At 37.8% G+C, this 17,287-nt stretch overlaps 3 protein-coding genes across 3 annotated transcripts; 1 reads left to right on the forward strand and 2 right to left on the reverse strand.

Annotated features, from left to right (window-relative positions):
- Window positions 1-2,608: 2,608 nt before the first annotated feature.
- galk1 (galactokinase 1) lies at window positions 2,609-6,038 on the reverse strand. The gene is made up of 8 exons (XM_053639072.1): window positions 5,716-6,038; window positions 5,231-5,420; window positions 4,821-4,940; window positions 4,495-4,630; window positions 4,195-4,376; window positions 3,937-4,087; window positions 3,437-3,599; window positions 2,609-3,354 (listed from the first exon to the last, which is right to left on the reverse strand). Exons 1-8 carry the CDS (start codon window positions 5,881-5,883, stop codon window positions 3,283-3,285), a joined length of 1,182 nt encoding a protein of 393 aa, XP_053495047.1. The 5' UTR covers window positions 5,884-6,038; the 3' UTR covers window positions 2,609-3,282.
- A 156-nt stretch (window positions 6,039-6,194) lies between these two features.
- twnk (twinkle mtDNA helicase) lies at window positions 6,195-12,175 on the reverse strand. Its single transcript, XM_053639071.1, has 5 exons — window positions 10,810-12,175; window positions 10,479-10,719; window positions 10,191-10,298; window positions 9,903-10,044; window positions 6,195-7,775 (listed from the first exon to the last, which is right to left on the reverse strand). Exons 1-5 carry the CDS (start codon window positions 12,173-12,175, stop codon window positions 7,422-7,424), a joined length of 2,211 nt encoding a protein of 736 aa, XP_053495046.1. The 3' UTR covers window positions 6,195-7,421.
- Window positions 12,176-12,593: 418 nt separating this feature from the next.
- On the forward strand, window positions 12,594-14,976 carry mrpl43 (mitochondrial ribosomal protein L43). Its single transcript, XM_053639073.1, has 3 exons — window positions 12,594-13,221; window positions 14,188-14,294; window positions 14,423-14,976. Exons 1-3 carry the CDS (start codon window positions 13,091-13,093, stop codon window positions 14,629-14,631), a joined length of 447 nt encoding a protein of 148 aa, XP_053495048.1. The 5' UTR covers window positions 12,594-13,090; the 3' UTR covers window positions 14,632-14,976.
- The last annotated feature ends 2,311 nt before the right edge of the window (window positions 14,977-17,287 follow it).

A 17,287-nucleotide genomic window follows, 5' to 3' on the forward strand; every position in this document is an offset into this window, starting at 1 on the left:
CCAGTAGTATGCTGTTTGGGTCTTAACCAGTGTTTGTCCAGCAGGGGGAGGGAAAAAGTCAAGTAGGTGTAGAACAATGCGCTTCAAAGAATATAAAAATGATGTCAAATTAAAAGACAAAACATTACGAAGAAGGGGTTCTCAAACTTTTTGCAGTCTGGGAGTCCTTTATTTATTACAAGTTTATTCTTTATTCCTTTAAATTTAAAACAAACTCCATGGGCTTTCTCAGAACAAATTTAATTTGTAAACATAATATGAGCAACTATTCAAATACTGAATTCTTCTTCTTCTTCTTCCTCTGCTTATTATTATTATTATTATTATTATTATTATAAAACACGTTTTTCTTTCTGCACTTTCTCCAGACAGAACTCATTGGGCCAAGTTTATTATTATTTTTTAGGCCTACATACTTAGTTATCAAGGTTTGGCTTAAACCCATCCAAGTATCCAAGCTAATTAATATAAGACCTCAATCATAAATATAATTGTGTTCATTAGTGTATATTTGTCATTGGGTTGTAATTTTCACCACTGTAACAAAATAAAAATCACAGTCCCTTTTCTATGCTTCATGGGCCCCTGGAGACCCTGGACCACACTTTGAGAACCACTGACAAAGTGAATTTTTAACAAAACTGGGACAAATGCTGTTCACATTACAAATGTTTTATATCGTAATCCAACGTGACTTGTATGGGTTATTGCTGGAAAGTTAAATAGTTTAAAATGAAATGAAAAAAAAAAGGAAAAGTAAAAAAAAGAAACACCCATAAAGAAATCTTATGACTCTAAAAAAAATAAATACAAGGGCACATATTTGCTTAATGCACCCAATATTTGTTTGTAAAGTTGACCATTAAGATCACTGTGATTTGTTTTATACCGAAATGGTCCCAGGTAAAGAAACTGAGAATCCCTGCTTCATACTGATACATTAATCTAAAATATATTTACCATTTTCTAAAATGCCTTTAGTGTCATAAAAAGCTTTAGTCAGATATCAGCATTTGACAGCTCAAAATCCAACCTGTGATAACATGTAGGCTTACAGGTAAACCATTATCTGCAGGTGCTAGACTGGCTAGCCAGATTGTTAGAGAATTTACAGTATGAAAGCTCTGTATTAAACTTAAGATGTCATGTTGAGTTTCAGCAACAGTTGCCTGCTCTGTTAAATATAACTACGTGCTGCTATAGCCTATAGGTAATGCTCAATATAATGTGTATCTTTACTAGATAACTATCCAAGTACCTAGAAACATGTATGAATTAACATGTGCAAGTTATCTAGCCTGTTAAGGATACCTTTCTTTCTATAATGTTGATAATCGAGTTGGTGCTCACTTCAGCACAGGTCTTTTGGTTAGCTAACATAAGAAGAGATAGAAAATGTAACATTTTCAGATTAGTTGTGTCAATTGTAGACACATGAAAAGTGATTTTTAAAGCAACATGACTTATTTACTGTTAGTTAAGTATTTTTTTGTTGACTACTTTTACTCAGTACTTTTATTAAAGTATATTTTGTCTTCTTTCCACCATTGCTGTTATGTAACAAAGTGCATACTTCATAGTGTATGTGTCAAGGCAGTAAACAATATATTGCATTTTACTGTGGGTGCTGAACCCCTATTGATTTTGTTAGAATTTTTCTTATTATTATTAAAATGATCTGATTCTCCACTAAAATGGTACAGGGAGCAAAGTCAGAGAAAGACCAAATTTGGAGACAAGTTCCAAATGTAGGGTAGGGTAGGGTAGAGTAAGGTAGGCCGTGCAAAAAATGGATGGCACAATGAATTCTGACATTTTATTGTGTTATAGATTTAATGTAAAATGGATTTACTTTTTTTACCATTAATCCACACAAAATAAAAACTAATGTCAAAACAAAAACAGGTTAGAATATATATATATTTATATATATATATATAAATTAATTAAAAAAATTTTAAGAAGTATTCAATCCTTTGGCTAAGGCAAGCCAAATTGAAGTATAGGATTTTTATTGGTCTTGAAAGAATATATGGATGTTGAAACTAAATAATTATCATAAAAACGATGAGTTACAGCCTAACACATGTTGGCTTCAATGCATCATTCAGTCAGTTTGAGCTGGGCATTTCTGAATCAATTTGCTAAAACCCCTGTTTTATACATGACCCCTCCTCTATACATAGTCACAGCTAAGCTATAATGAGTCTATTTTTAAATAATGTAATTAATCTATAGATTAAGTTGCATAAGGGAGAAAATCAAAGGATTGTAATCCCTGAACATCTGCTGTTCAGGAATTACAATCCTTTGATAACAAGATGTTATCTTAAGCCATACAAGGGTTAACCTGCAGTCATGCATCTTTATCTTTCTGTGGAATATCTGCTTCAGCTTTCATAGAATAGACTGGGTGAAATGGAACCAGTGAGCTGAGCACAAATATTAAATCATTTGTTTGTACAATAGCTTAAAAGATTCTTCCTATAGCCCAATCCTCAGCCAACCAGTTCACAATTTGCTTTGTGTTTCTGCCTCCACCTGTGGTCAAAGCCTATATTTTGAATTATATAATGCACTGAAAAGGTGATGTTCATTTACCAGAGACTTGATTAGATTTTTTTAGTTAATTTACTGCATCATACCTACAACAATTATCAGTTTAGGTGATAATACAATGATTTAGCACACAATATTAAAGGTGATATTAATAATATGATTACTGCAGTGGTTCTCAAATATAAAAGCAACTAAATAAAATAAAATAAAATAAAAACATTATATACCTCCTAATGGTCACAGCACAATATAGTTGTATATATGTATAATATATTGTAATATATGTATAATCCAACTATTGATGCTGGGCCAGTATATTTCTGTTGAAATAGTACACATGTAGGAGAGCCAGGCAAGAGGGGAAAAAACAACAGAGGCAAAAAAAGAGGAAATAGGTGTCAGTGAGAAGGCAAGAATTAATAGCATTGCAAGCAAGGAGCGAGATTCTCCATGTGGTGTTTTTTGACTTAGAGACTATTTCTGTTTCATTTATATGTTTTATATCATCTCCACTGCAGTATGCTAGAACAGGTCTGGGGTACAGCATATAAAAATATTCTAAACAATTATGTGCTTCCAACTTTGTGGCAACAGTTTACATTAATCATTTATAGTTACATTAATCAGAATTTTCCATTTTGAATATTTGCCATAGATTTAGATAGAATTCATTCATAACCACGTGTGCTTAACTGCTGAAATGCCATTTGATTTCATTATTGATTATACACTGAGGACCCGAGCTCCGTCTGATGGGGTAGTTATGTAAAAAGTTGGGCATCCATTATATCTCTCCTGTTGAAGAAAAGAAAAACAGGATGTCACTTAAAAACAAAACAAGTGTTGTACTGTAAATGCAATCTAAAGTGCCATATACCTTTATATGCTTCATAGTTCTCTCAGCAGCATCAGACCGCAGCAGTGAAACTGTACATCCACCAAACCCTCCACCTGTCATCCGACTCCCAAAGACTCCATCAACCTCCATTGCTGCAGCTACCAGCACATCCAGCTCTGGGCAGCTCACCTCATAATGGTCTCTGGCATGAGACATGATTATTTTAATTCAAACAATGCTGTTAAGTAGAAGACTGGACAGTTTAGCCAGTACTTCAAATACATTTTGCTCAACATTTACAAACTGTGAATAAAAAAACAAACAACAACAAAAAAAAAACATTAAACTTTTTTCCCTACCAAATGGAAATGTGGCTGGTTATAATTATGGTAGAAAATAATTTTTTTTAATTGATTAAACTATTAAATATCAGAGGACAAGTGTCTACATTGCTTAAAACAGAATGGTCATATTTCTAATTTGAATTCATTTACTCTGTTTTGGAGTTTTCTGAATGTAATGGTAATGCTATACATTACCTGAGGGAATTGTGGCTCTCCACCATTAGCTTTCCAAACTCTTGATAAGCTCCTCGTTTCAGAGCCTCAGCTGCCTTTGCCGTACGCTCAATCTCTTCAATCACATGACATACTCGTCTGTACGTTACACTGTCTAAACGGTCTTTGGCATCTACAAATGGGTGGATAACTTATCTGAAACTTCAGTCCTACACAGTCGAGTGAAAACAGGCTTGTAGAGAAAATATATGCTTCTTTGAAATTCTCAATAATTCTTACCCAACAGATCGTGTAGCGTGGCATCTCTCAGACTGCGCTTGCCCATAATGGCTGCTGCCTCTTCACATTGTTTTCGTCTGCTGGGATACTCACTTCCTGTAAGTGCATGCTTCACATTGGAATTTGTGATAAGGATGACCAGATCAGGATCATACAGGGGAACAGCGGTGGCCTCCAATGATCTGAGATGGATCACAAATGATACAAAAAGCCACAGGGATCAAACAGCTACCACATATACTTAATAATGCCTATTTTGCGGTTTTGACTGACAGAAAGAATAGCATCTGGACAGTCTACCTGCAGTCAATAAGCAACGCATGGCCCTCTTTGCCTAGCACTGAAATAAACTGGTCCATAATACCACAGGGCATTCCAGCATGAGTATGCTCTGCCTTCTGGCATGCTAGTGCCTTCGCTATATTATCCCCATCATCTGTTGGAGAAGACAACTGTTTTAGCATTAATCGATCTCCAAGCCACTAAGCTCTCATCTGCATTACATTTAACCATAAGCCCTCAAACTTAGCTGGTGTCACTAAATGAAACTTTAAGCTACTGACTGGTGTGTGCGGTCATCCAGAAAACCACTCATTTCAAATCAATCACGTGTAATTTCTTCTTACCCGGACACAGCTGCTGGAGGAAGGTGTACACCGCCACTTCAAGTGAAGCTGAGCTGGACAGTCCACCCCCCAGTGGCACACTACTGGCTATTACAGCTTTAAATGCAGGCAGGGGCTGAGCTGTGCACACACCAAATCACATGATCAGCTTCTTCATTTTATAGTTTTGCAATCTGTTTCTTCGGATAGAGGGCTTGACTTTCCGTCAGGAAATGCATGCTTGCATGTTTAGACTTAGTCACAAACGTTTAAAAATATGAAATTATGTAGAAACTTAATGCAAGTGTTGAAGATGAGATGGTAACTCACCTACAGCAAAATCAGTCAATTATGCCTCAATAATTCATTGTTGTATGTATGTTGTATTTGATCTCAAGTTTATCAAAGCTCTGAAGAAACTGTAAGAATACCTCTGTAGTGTTGCACCACGCCTTTAACATAGTTGGCCCAGATGGGTTGTCCTCCTGTCAGTGGTGCACTGTCTGTTGGTAGATTAAAGTCCACTCTCCTTGGCTCATCTGCAGATTCTGCAATGGTTACAACAGAACAGCTCTGGCCAGACGTGCTGCTGCCCACCATGACCGTTACCAGATGCAAAGCCTGTTATCATTTTGAAAAACCATTTAAGATTAGATGGGCGTTCCTGACATTATTATAGCTAACAAGAAAGTAATAAAGTTTTATTTTTTTTAAATTTATGAATTATACTTAATATACAAGTGTATGAAGAACACGTATTGGCGGTTGTTACATGCATGCTGTCGAAAGGTTTTATTAATGTTACTTAAATACTGGTATGCAACTACTTTTGATTGGCCTCTGTACTTTTCTGGTTTACGTCGTACACCTTATCTAGCATTGTAGTAAAATAACATTGCTGACAGTTTGAAATCACCATTGGCAAAACAAATCCTTCATTATAGTCGGTGTGCTCTCCGATTAAGTTGACGCGTCCCGGAGCGCAGACCACCACACCAGGATCCTCGCCGAAGTTATCGCGATAAGCACGGCGCGCCTCCACCACTAAAGCCCTGACATCCTCCACTGCATTCCTTCCCGTCATGACGTGGTCACTTAACCGGTCCAAAAACGAACTTGTGAACAATTTAGAGAAAGCCAAGGGTTACTATTAACATAGGTTTAAAAACAAAAACACATCTACCGCACGTAAAAACTCTCACAGTATCCTTTGAACGAGGATTCGATCACGCGCACCGAATTGCGTTACTAAGGAGTCATTACTTCCGGAATCTCAATGATTGGTGTAGAAAAATCACGTGACGTTCCATAATCAACAAACAAAAAAGTCGAGTTCCCGTTTACGTTTTAGGTTCGGACCAGTAGGTAAGAGTGGTTTCACTTCATCTGAATTAAAAACAGCGACAAGATCAGAAGGAAATTCATTATTTATTTATTTATTTATCTTTTAAAAAGCTGATAGTGAAAAAATTATTTTGGAAGAAATTGAAACCTATGTAAGCTTTGCTTAATAGATAATGATTGTTTTAAGGAACTTCTGTACTTTTCCTTTCATTTTGCTTAATACTTAAATTGCGTTGCACGTGGGGTTTTTTCATCTTGGTTTAGTTTAAAAGATGTAGGAGAAGTTGAACAAATATGCCACAGAGGAGAGAATAACAATCCAACTATTAGACCTGAACTTTAGCATTGTGTATTCACATTTTCTTGCCAGACTCAAAGACAAATGCTCACCTAGTTTCAAGCTCCAAATGAATTACTCTCTTTATGTGGCTTTAACATAATTGAGCTGGTTTTAAAGGGACACTGGCTCAAAAGAAAAACATACACACAAAAATACTTCTTATTAGTTTATTACTTTTTTTTTATAGTAAATAAACTATATATAACATATCAAAACTTCACTTATTACATTTCATATAAAACCATCGTGCTTCAATTTTACTTGCAGCTATAATTGGATGCATTTAACAAAAAAAAGGTGAATTAGTGAATGTTTTGATTTAATGTTAAGTATTGTGGCTGATACAGGTCTGAAATTTGGATAGGTATCAGATCGGATTTTCAACCTGAATCACTGACAATTTTTATATTGTACTTTTCTGGACACAGCTTATATTAATGCATGTCAACATCACATCTGTGTCTTGCAAAGTCTCATGTAGGATGTCAGTATCAACTCCGGCATCAGTCAATACTCATATCTCTGATACTGAGATCATAATGGACTTGAATGTTTATCCTTAACAGCAAAGGTTCATTTATGCTGAGGATATTGCAAGAGGAATGCAAAAAAGTCATGGCCTCTGTCCTTAGGCACATACTCCTCAGTAATCAGGGTTACACACTGTTTTTAAAACCTGGTGTGCTTTAATATTTCAACATCAAATCGGCAACAGCCTTCTGCTTCCAGTTCCTGATGAACATCAATCTATTAATGGCAGATTATTATCTGATTCAATAGATCCAAATTCCTTTCTAAATTTCCATCTTGCGCCATTACAATTCACTGTTTACTAATTTAATAGCAAAAAATGTGAGCATTTACCAGATGTCCTGTAGTAACACCTGACATTTTTGTCTGAGCTCAGTTGTGTTGCAACCATCACTTTTTCTGAACATTCAACCATCATCTTTAGTATTGCTTCTTCCTTCTCCATTCATTTCATTCTTTCTGGTTGATGGGTCCTTCAGTGTCTTTGGGGTTTTAGGTTCTTTTGCAGACTTTGAGACTTTCTCATTTTTCTCCTTGACTTCAGTCTCTGAATTATCAGTCTTCTCCCCTTTGACCTTGCGCAGTTTTTGCTTGCTCTTCACTGGGGCTGAGAAAGTAAGTGAAGACTTGTTGAACTCCAGAGGGAAAATCCCCACATCCCCATCGAAGCGGTTCTTGGCCACCTGCAGAGATCTGCGTCCGGGACAGGTAACAAGCTTTTTCTCCTGAAGGATCAGCACATTGTCGGCCTCCTGACTGGCCTGTGTATAGAAAAAGTAAAACACAATTATGTATTGACAAGTATCACGTCTGTGATACTTGATTGATGTACAAATATTTTACATATGTACATACAGTCAGTGGTACATCTACCTTGTGTATCAGGAATAACTTTAGGTTACTTTTGTAGGTATATGTTTAGTACCCACAGTCCATCTGTTGCTATGGACAATTTATCTGTGCTGTGTCAATGTCACTGCTGTGCTGAGAATTATCCATTCCCTTAACAATGTCTGTTCAGCAGAGGTCTTATGAGGTCCCTTTCTATTGATGAGGTTTAAAGGGTCTGACAAATTGTGCATAGCAACGGATGGGCTAACATCATTAATTATATACCCGCAAGATATACCACCTACAGTGCCGTCCACTACTATTGGCACCCTTGGTAAATATGAGCAAAGAAGGCTGTGAAAAATGGTCTTTATTGTTTAACCTTTTGATCTTTTCTTGAAAAAAATGTAAAAAATAAAAATCACAAAAATACTCTGCTCTCATGGATATCAAACAATTGCAAACACAACGCAGGTTTATCCAAAAATATCTTTGTTAAATATGTGTGCCACAATTATTGGCACCCCTATGAATTCATATGAGAAAAATATATTTGAAGTATATTCCCATTGATATTTAAAAAAAAATTTCGTACACCTGGGTGATTTAGGAACAGGAAATTGTTCAACCATGACTTCCGGTTTCATAGGAGTATAAATATGAGGTAACACATAGGCAAAATTCCCTTAGTCCTTCATAACATTGGGTAAGACCAAGGAACATAGCTGTGATGTGCACCAAAAGGTTGTTGAGCTTCACAAAAGGGGAAGTGGCTATAAGAAAATAGCACAAGCATTGAAAATGCACATTTTCACCATCAAGGCAATAATTAAGAAGTTCCAGTCAACAGAAAGGTTATGAATCCACCTGGAATTGGACGTGTGTCTATATTGTCTCAATACACTGTGAAGAGGATGGTTCAAGTGGCCAAAAAATCTCCAAGGATCACAGCTGGAGAATTGCAGAATTCAGTTGCGTCTTGGGGTCAGAAAGTCTCCAAAACTACAATCCAAAGTCACCTACATCACCACAAGTTGTTTAGAAGGGTTTCAAGAAAAAAGCCGTCACTCTCATCCAAAAACAAACTCAAGCGTCTTCAGTTTGCCAGACACTACTGGAACTTCAAATGGGATTGGGTTCTATGGTCAGATGAAACCAAAATAGAGCTTTTTTTTTTAGCAATAAACACCAGAGATGGTTTTGGCACACACAGAGAGGTAGCCATATGGAAAATTACCTCATGCCCACAGTTAAATATGGTGGTGGCTCTTTAATGTAATTGAGCTGTTTTTCTGCCAGAGGACATGGACATTTTGTTAGGATACATGGCATCATGGACTCTATCAAATATCAACAGATATTAAATGAAAACCTGACAGCCTCTGCCAGAAAGCTTAAAATGGGCCATGGCTTGATGTTCCAGCAGGACAATGAACCAAAACATACATCAAAATCTACACAAAAATGGTTTACTGACCACAAAATCATGGCCATCCCAGTCCCCTGACTTGAAACCCATAGAAAACCTGTGGGGTGAACTGAAGAGGAGAGTCCACCAGCGTTTGAAGGATCTGGAGAGATTCTGTATGGAGGAATGGTCTCCGATCCCTTACCATGTATTCTCCAACCTCATCGGGCATTATAGGAGAAGACTCAGAGCTGTTATCTTGGCAATGGGAGGTAAAACAAAATATTGACTAAAAGGGTGCCAATAATTGTTGCACACCTAAATTTAACAATTTTTTTTTTTTAATAAACCTGTTTTGTTTGCAATTGTTTAATATCCATGAGAGCTGAGTATTTTTGTGATTTTTTTTTTTTTTTTTAAAACAAAAGATCAAAAAGTTAAACAATAAAGACAATTTTCACAGTCTTCTTTGCTCATATTTACCAAGGGTGCCAATATTGGTGGAGGACACTGTATATTGTAGTTGTAGCTGATATAATGATTGTGGATGTAATATCTGCCAAAAAATTAAGTAATGCATTAAACATAGAAATATGGTATAGCACTAATACTAATGCCCTGTAGTATAAGGGAATACTGATGTACTAACCTTAGCTGTGCCAAAAATGGATGCTGTCTGAAGTTCTTTGTCATCTTCTTCTTTTCTAGGATGGATGATCAGGCTCACATGACAGCTACTGTTTGTTGCAAATTTTCTAAAAGTTCCAATAATGCTGTCCTGTACTGCAAACCTGGTAAAGGAACAAATTACACCACTATCACAATCTGTCTTAAAGCACAGGTCAGGGCTTTAATAATGCCAACCAAAATGAAAAACAATTTATAATGCATTTTATCAAACAGAATACATGCTTAGAGATTCACTGATTTGTCTCACTTGTCCACAGACAGGTTCTCCTGCCCCATCATAAACTGCAGGTTGTCGATGATCACGTGACTGATGTCATAGAGGTAAACAGCATGCTGCATGGTGTCAAGCACGGTCCTATAGACAGAATTAGATTAGAAGTGAAATGTCAGAATTCAGGTCAAATTCACGTCACATTTCTAAACTAGTGCAGCTCTATTTTAGACATCGCATGCAATGCTCTAGTGACCATGCCAGTTGTTTAATGTTCTAGAAAACTTTTTTTGATCCTTTGAATTGCATAAAATATTGACTTACTTAACATTCTGTTGTCCATGGAAGGTCATAAAGTAGAGTGGAAGCTCCTCGAACTTGTCAGCCCAGTAGTCGTACTGCTCCAAGTTTTCCTCCAGTCTCTGCATAGCGAACTGGGTCAGGATGATTTTGGCCAAACGTACGTTCTTGATCTCAAAGCTGCCCCACAGTGTGTTCACTCCCTGCATACACAGGTCAAGAGCATACTCACTGATGAAGGTGGTCTTCCCACTGCCAGTGGGACCTGCAAATATATATATTTTTTTTAAATCATGTTAATTATACAGCATATTGTTGTATATCAATTACAATTGTAAATAATTTGATACCGTACCTGTGAATACTGTTAGCTCCCCCTTCCGATGGCCTTTTAGGATTCGATTGAGCTCAGGAAAGCGGGCCCACTTTATTCCTGCCACCTGCTCTACGTTGGTTAGCTCTCCAAACACGTCATCCCTGAGCTGCTTAAAGGACACTATAGATTTGTGGGCAGCAGGGATGGAGGCCTTTACAATACGCGCAAGGTTCCTGCCTTGCACCAGCGCCTCATTAGGACATGGCTGAAACTCTCCCGGGCGCACAAGAGAACAGCGCTTCAATCCTAGTTTCTTTGAGAAGATTTTTGAAGCCTCCCAAGCACGCATGTCCCCACCCAGCCACAGTGTGACCTTCCTGAACTGCTCTAGGTAAGGAAGAAGTACCGGGGGCAGACAACTGACCCCCCGTGGCAAGGCCAAAGCAGGCAGGCCAGTGGCCTGACTCACCGCCATACTGTCAATCTCACTTCCCGTGAGTACCATCTCCGTTTCCTTCCGTCCTACTAATGGAAGGCCAAAAAGGTTGTAGTAATTGGATAATTTAGGAATACTAGCTTCTGTATACACCACTTGGCCATCATCTTTGGTGGCAGCAGACAGCAGTTTTATGCCTCGGAGGCTAAAGTCTCGCCCACTAAACCAGGGAAACACAAGACTTTTAGTTGGCTTAAAAAATCTCACCTCAAACCTCTTCAGAGTTGTGGTGTTGAGCTTAGTGATCTGGAACATTGTTTTGATGAGCTGCAATTCCTCTTCGTGTAGATCTGAGAACATCACAGCACTGCTCCAAATCCTGTGCACCTCCTTCAGTTCCATCTCCCTCTGCCCCTGTTCCTCCACAGTCTCAGAGTAGCTCAACAAAACATCTGGGCTGATTGAGGTATGTCCCTCTTTCTGCATCACCTCCAGACAGTCCTGCAGGTCTTCCCAGTTTCCTTCTACTAGAGTCTCTTTACAGAGAAACTGCCCCGTCATTTTGTCAATGAACATTGTATAGCTGTCTTTCCCAGCTTTTTCCGGGACTTGTGATTTTGGCTCGACAAAAATACTGCTAGCATGTAAGCAGCTATAACCATCGTGAAAGGAAATTCCCTTGGAGCGCATATACTGCTTGATGTCTGTCACTGTGATGGGGTGGACAGGAACGTCTATCGAAGACTTTGCATCTCTTTTTAATGTTCTGCAGGGATTAATCGAAAAGACCGCTGGAGGTTTGGATTCTCCATAGAGGTGAAACCAAGAAGATCTCCAGCCAGGATACTGCAGCAGAGAGCTGTGCACCTGAATACAGTTGATGTATCTTAGGACCTGACGATGAAGTCCATAAGGCAGCCCTTGTAAGAAGAGGCAGGCTGACCTCCTCAGGAAATCCCTCGTCCACATTTACTGTTACTTCACGATAGCAGATCTGCAATAGAAATAATGGAGGAAGTGCTTTTTAGCATGATAAACAACACAAGGATAATTCAGCGCTGATAAACATCTAACGGTAACTGTTGCTGTTCCGCCATTTAGCTGGCTAATAAGTCTCTCCACGTTTACTGAAAGTCGCAGATTATAAAAAAAATACATCAGAAAAGACAACACATTCATATTAAACAGCATTAAACCGCTTCAGGCGAACTTCAGACTTCTAAATACTGGAATGACTGGAAACACTAACATATTGCACTGCATGGCGCGCGCCAAACACTCTGCAGACACGCGTGCCAGAACCTTATACGTTTCCCAACCACTTTCACACAAACCCAATCTCCAATGTTCGGATTGGCTAGTGGGCCATGCTCCCTACGGTTCATTGGGGGAATTAATTCTGAAAATGAAATACCAGCCAATCCTAGCGCAGAAGGCGGGATTTTGTTGGAATACGGGTGGACAAAAAGTGACGCCTCCGTACGACCTTGTTGTTCACATTCCAAAATAAGTCCGTGTGAAACACGGCGCCTAGCGTTAGGATTCCTTTTATGAAACTTTAAATCACTATCGTTGTATTTAATAGGAATATATTATTTCTCCCACACGAATATCTATATATGTATAGTGTTATTTTATATACACACATAACAATTAACTAATTAAAAACACATTTTAGAAACACACGATTGGATCTTGTGCTGTTTCTACCCGGGTCACAAAAACCGTCGAACCGGTGCCCCGGTAGTCCGCATACGTTTGTTGACGGTGTCCTTAAAGCGAGTTTTCCTGAATAGCTCAAAATTATATTAGTTCCTTGCAAATGAACAGTTTTCGTCTCGTTCTTTGAATGCTCAATATCTTTAGTAGACTCCGGAAGTGGTCATGACTGCTCGAGGCACTCCTAGTCGTTTTTTACAAAGCGTTCTGCAGAACGCAGTTGGTCGATACGTGTGTCAGCTGAAACGCGTGTCTCTTATTTTCTCTAAAAACGGGCAGAGTTCCTTAGGGGTCAGGTAGGTGAATAAATATGAGTAGAGTGATGTTATCTCTGTATTGTAAATATCAATAACAAACCAACCGAAAATATCTAGCCAACAGTGGTGATGTGGTCAGATAGCGACACTGATGAAGAGCTAGACCAAGGGTTCAACCTTTTGCAGAAATGACTCTTTATTTTAAAAAAATCACCAGACTCCCTAAGTACAGATTTATTTTATGAAAATGAAACCATTCAAACATTAGACTGATTATTTAAATATGTACAATACTATTTTGACTTTATTAGAGCCATAGAGAATTTTATTTAATTCCTTTACATTGACCGAACACAGTTGTAATTGAATATTAGGTTAAACCCATTAAATTCAAGTGACCATTCAAATATGCTGATTATTCAATTTATTAATGGTGGAGGGCGCACGATGGCCTCACACCTCCAGAGTTGGGGGTTCGATTCCCACTGCTGCCCTGTGTTCTCCCTGTGCTGTGGGGGTTTCCTCCCCCAGTCCAAAGACATGCATGATGGGGGAGGGGGTGAAGTACATTTTACACATCTACAAGGTGCACCAACAAGATTGCTGTGCTTAATAAAGTTAATAAGCATATGCAGTGATTAGTAACCTTTGCTCCTGCATCTGATACACTTTTCTTGTAAGACTCATTACAATGCAGATACTATGCCAGTGTAACTTCTGTGCTGAGAGTGATTCTGTACCCGAATAATATCTGGCCAGTGGTTCTTCTATGGGGTTCCTTACTGCTGATGGAGGAGGCAGAGATGGGCTGATAAATTGCCTTTAGCAATAGATAGACTATAGTAACAAATGATATACCTACAAAGTTGTAGATTTAATTGATAAAATGGCCAGTGAGTGTAAATACAAGGTAGGTTTGCCTAATAAAGTGTAAGTACTGAGAGCAGTTACAGCCTTTGTGGTTTTTGCAGAGAATGCACAAAATGTTCATGTTTTTTCTGACAGGGAGTTCATTGAGGATGGTGTGGTTGATTTTGCCAAAAGGAATCCAGGAACTGTCGTTTACGTCTCTCCCGAGTCATGCAGAATTCCCAAAATAGTTGCTGAATATCGTAAGTAGACTTATTAAATAAACCCTTAATTGAAGTTTTATATAACTGGCATCAATGTGCTATAATTTTGGGAAAATTACTAGTAATGTGTAGAAGGCTAAATTACCTCTTCCATTTTGTCCACACAGTCAATGGTAATGTGAAGACAGAGCTCGTCACCAATAAAACATCACAACAGATTGCAGAACTGGTTACTAAAATGGCCAACCAGTCTGGCCTGGACATCATTCGCATCCGAAAGCCTTTCCACACAGACAACCCGAGTATCCAAGGCCAGTGGCATCCGTTCACCAACCGGCCGCCCAGCACAAAACCAGTTGGTCCACAGGCCAAATGATGACTCGTCACCATTAATTTCTACTTGTGCTACAGTGACTGTTTTGACATCTTACTAATTACCAAGTGAATGTAATGTAATGTAATGTTGGTGTATATTGTGGACAAAGTTTTGCTGGCATAAAATTGGGGGTGGGGGAATTCTGCTGAATATTGGCTGTTTATTGAGCACTGAATATAGATTGATTAAGTCCATTATCAGCCTGTTCTTGGCAATCTCAAAATGTAGTATCCTGAGATGCAGATCTGAATATTGTGTTGTTTGGATTGTGTTCTGACATGATGTTATGGAGCAACAAATAACAATAAAAAAAACCATTTATTCACTGTAGAAAATTAATTTATTGGATATATTGGAAAAGAAACATTGGATATTAGAGCACGCTATTAATATTGTATATTGCATGCTTAATATTGTAAAGGTGTAATTGTCTTTACAGGATCTTTACAGTGACCGGGGGAAAAGACATGCAAGTGATAAAACATTGTTTTTCATTCTGTCTCTTCCCATAAGCCTTGCATGAAGATGGAAAGTGGAAACAGTTTGGCACATATAGAAGCATGTAGTACTTGTAAAAGGTTTAACAGGTGTGTTGAAGCAAGCCATTCTGGCACTAATGATACATGTATGCTATGGGAAAAACCTTTCCCTAGCCTTTATGATATCCTAGAATGAAAAATAAATAAATAAATCAACAAGCCTTAGACAGGCTATGGACTGAAGCAGAGTTCACAGCTGATGTGGGGGTGTAAAACAAAACAGGTTCAGAGAGATCTAATTGATTTAAGTTTTCCCTTGTGATGGTGTGTCTATTAATACATTCAACATATTACAGTCAGATTAGACAAGTGCGCTCCAGTCACATTATCTTTCCTTTGTGAAGACTCACTTGACCTATTCTGTCGATTACAGCAAGTTCTAAATACAGTGCTGTTGCTAGGAGACCGCTGCATATAGGACATATAAATGGGCCTGATACACTTGATTGAATATGCAGATGCAAAATGTCACAGAATGGGCCTCTTGTTTCTAGTTTAGATAAACACTTTTTTCCTTTTTACTGTATAAAACAGGTTCACAAAATCCCAACTTTCTGTAAACAGGAATTTATGAATACTCAAATTCTGTAAAATTTGTCTAAAACATGTAGAAAGAGAATTTCCTTAGTATGAAAATTAGTGCAATAAATGTCAGTGAATTCCTTAATGTGGGAAATGTTTAGCACAATGAGGCCCACATTTTGTTCAGCCCTTCATCTACTGTCCATAATTCCAGCATGTGCATCTGTAGATATCAGGAGTGAGCTTTCTGCATTGAATAGAAATTATGGTACTGCTTTCATAAAGCAACAGAAATGTATATATAAATACACGGCTTAGTACAAGACTTAAACATAACTTGGATATTTACCATAAAAATACTTACACAGTAGATCAGTCATGTGATTTGCCTATCACAGGGAGTGGTATGTCATTGTTTCAGCATGTTATTACTCCTTATGCAAGTGATGAAGTGATCTAAAATGTGAGTGAGCTGTACCAAAATATATTGCAATTTACTCTAATACACTTGCATGATCTCAATAATAGGACATAACATCTACAGAAAAATACTTGGCCCATGAAATGTATGACAGTCAGTTTGTTATAAAGTCATGATGTGGGGGGGGGGGGGGGGGGGGTTGTGATATGTTCTGTTATATGTTCTGGTGTAGTTTTTATGCTATAATGAAAGAAAAAACTCATCACAGGTACTATTGTCATGGTAAGCTGCTCACTGACAAAAACACCAGTCAAGTGCAGAAAGCCACTAATGACAAGTGTACGAAAGCCCAATTTTATGCTACTGATCAGTACAAACGCTGTTAAACAAAGGTCATATTGTACTATACAGTATGTACAGAAATATTACAGCCTTCTAGACCAGTTTGCTAATGTTGCAGAAAAATGATTCACATCAATTAACATCAGTTACTGTAAGTTCAGTCATTGACATAATACCAAACTGGATTAGCTAGACCTTAATGTAAACTGATACAGTGTCTAATGTACTGATTTATTATTATTATTGGCGTACACTCAATCGCTCAAAGTGATGAAAATGGAAAACAAAATGTATATTAGCACAGAATACTATGTTTCTTAGCATTTAAAAAAAAACCTTGTGAAGACTGCATTTTAGGTAAACACAAATATTGGGACAGTATTGGCTTAAAGATGAAAAGAGGAAGATATGATACAAAATAATACCCTTAATTTCTAGGTTATTTGATTTGGGTCATGTGGCAGTGCTGATGAAGAACTCTGTACATATACATACAGCAATATTTATGTGGTGTTTTGCTTGTTATAGGCTTCTTTCATCACATTTTTTTTACATCACATTGTGGCAAAATCTTTTCTTTTTTTAAACGCTTCAGCTGAACAAGCACTGTGATTGCTGGAAAGTGATACTGACTTTGCCAAGGGCACCATGCATTAAGCAGTGGAAATTTTGTTATAATGATGGCAATTTCACTGCAAGTGGCTCAGGGCCAAGCTGACGCATTTCAACAATGCTGCAATGTCCTCTAGAGGATGTATGAATGCATCCCCAGTTTCTCAACATTTTACCATGTTATCACTATTCTAATAACAAATCCGTTTTGCAATGTTGA

This window comes from Ictalurus furcatus, chromosome 13 (assembly GCF_023375685.1).
Source record: "Ictalurus furcatus strain D&B chromosome 13, Billie_1.0, whole genome shotgun sequence".
NCBI lineage: Eukaryota > Metazoa > Chordata > Actinopteri > Siluriformes > Ictaluridae > Ictalurus > Ictalurus furcatus.

What these genes read in the sequence shown, in the direction of transcription:
- galk1 (XM_053639072.1), bottom strand. Translation starts at nt 5,883, where the DNA reads ATGACGGGAAGGAATGCAGTGGAGGATGTCAGGGCTTTAGTGGTGGAG. An exon ending in CGTGGTGCAACACTACAGAG is followed by an intron (nt 4,941 to 5,230) that starts GTATTCTTACAG and finishes GTGTGTGCACAG; the next exon opens with CTCAGCCCCTGCCTGCATTT. An exon ending in CCTCCAGCAGCTGTGTCCGG is followed by an intron (nt 4,631 to 4,820) that starts GTAAGAAGAAAT and finishes CTTCTCCAACAG; the next exon opens with ATGATGGGGATAATATAGCG.
- twnk (XM_053639071.1), bottom strand. Translation starts at nt 12,175, where the DNA reads ATGTGGACGAGGGATTTCCTGAGGAGGTCAGCCTGCCTCTTCTTACAA. An exon ending in GAGAACCTGTCTGTGGACAA is followed by an intron (nt 10,045 to 10,190) that starts GTGAGACAAATC and finishes TTCCTTTACCAG; the next exon opens with GTTTGCAGTACAGGACAGCA. An exon ending in CCATTTTTGGCACAGCTAAG is followed by an intron (nt 7,776 to 9,902) that starts GTTAGTACATCA and finishes TTCTATACACAG; the next exon opens with GCCAGTCAGGAGGCCGACAA.
- mrpl43 (XM_053639073.1), top strand. Translation starts at nt 13,091, where the DNA reads ATGACTGCTCGAGGCACTCCTAGTCGTTTTTTACAAAGCGTTCTGCAG. An exon ending in CAGAGTTCCTTAGGGGTCAG is followed by an intron (nt 13,222 to 14,187) that starts GTAGGTGAATAA and finishes TTTTTCTGACAG; the next exon opens with GGAGTTCATTGAGGATGGTG. An exon ending in CAAAATAGTTGCTGAATATC is followed by an intron (nt 14,295 to 14,422) that starts GTAAGTAGACTT and finishes TTGTCCACACAG; the next exon opens with TCAATGGTAATGTGAAGACA.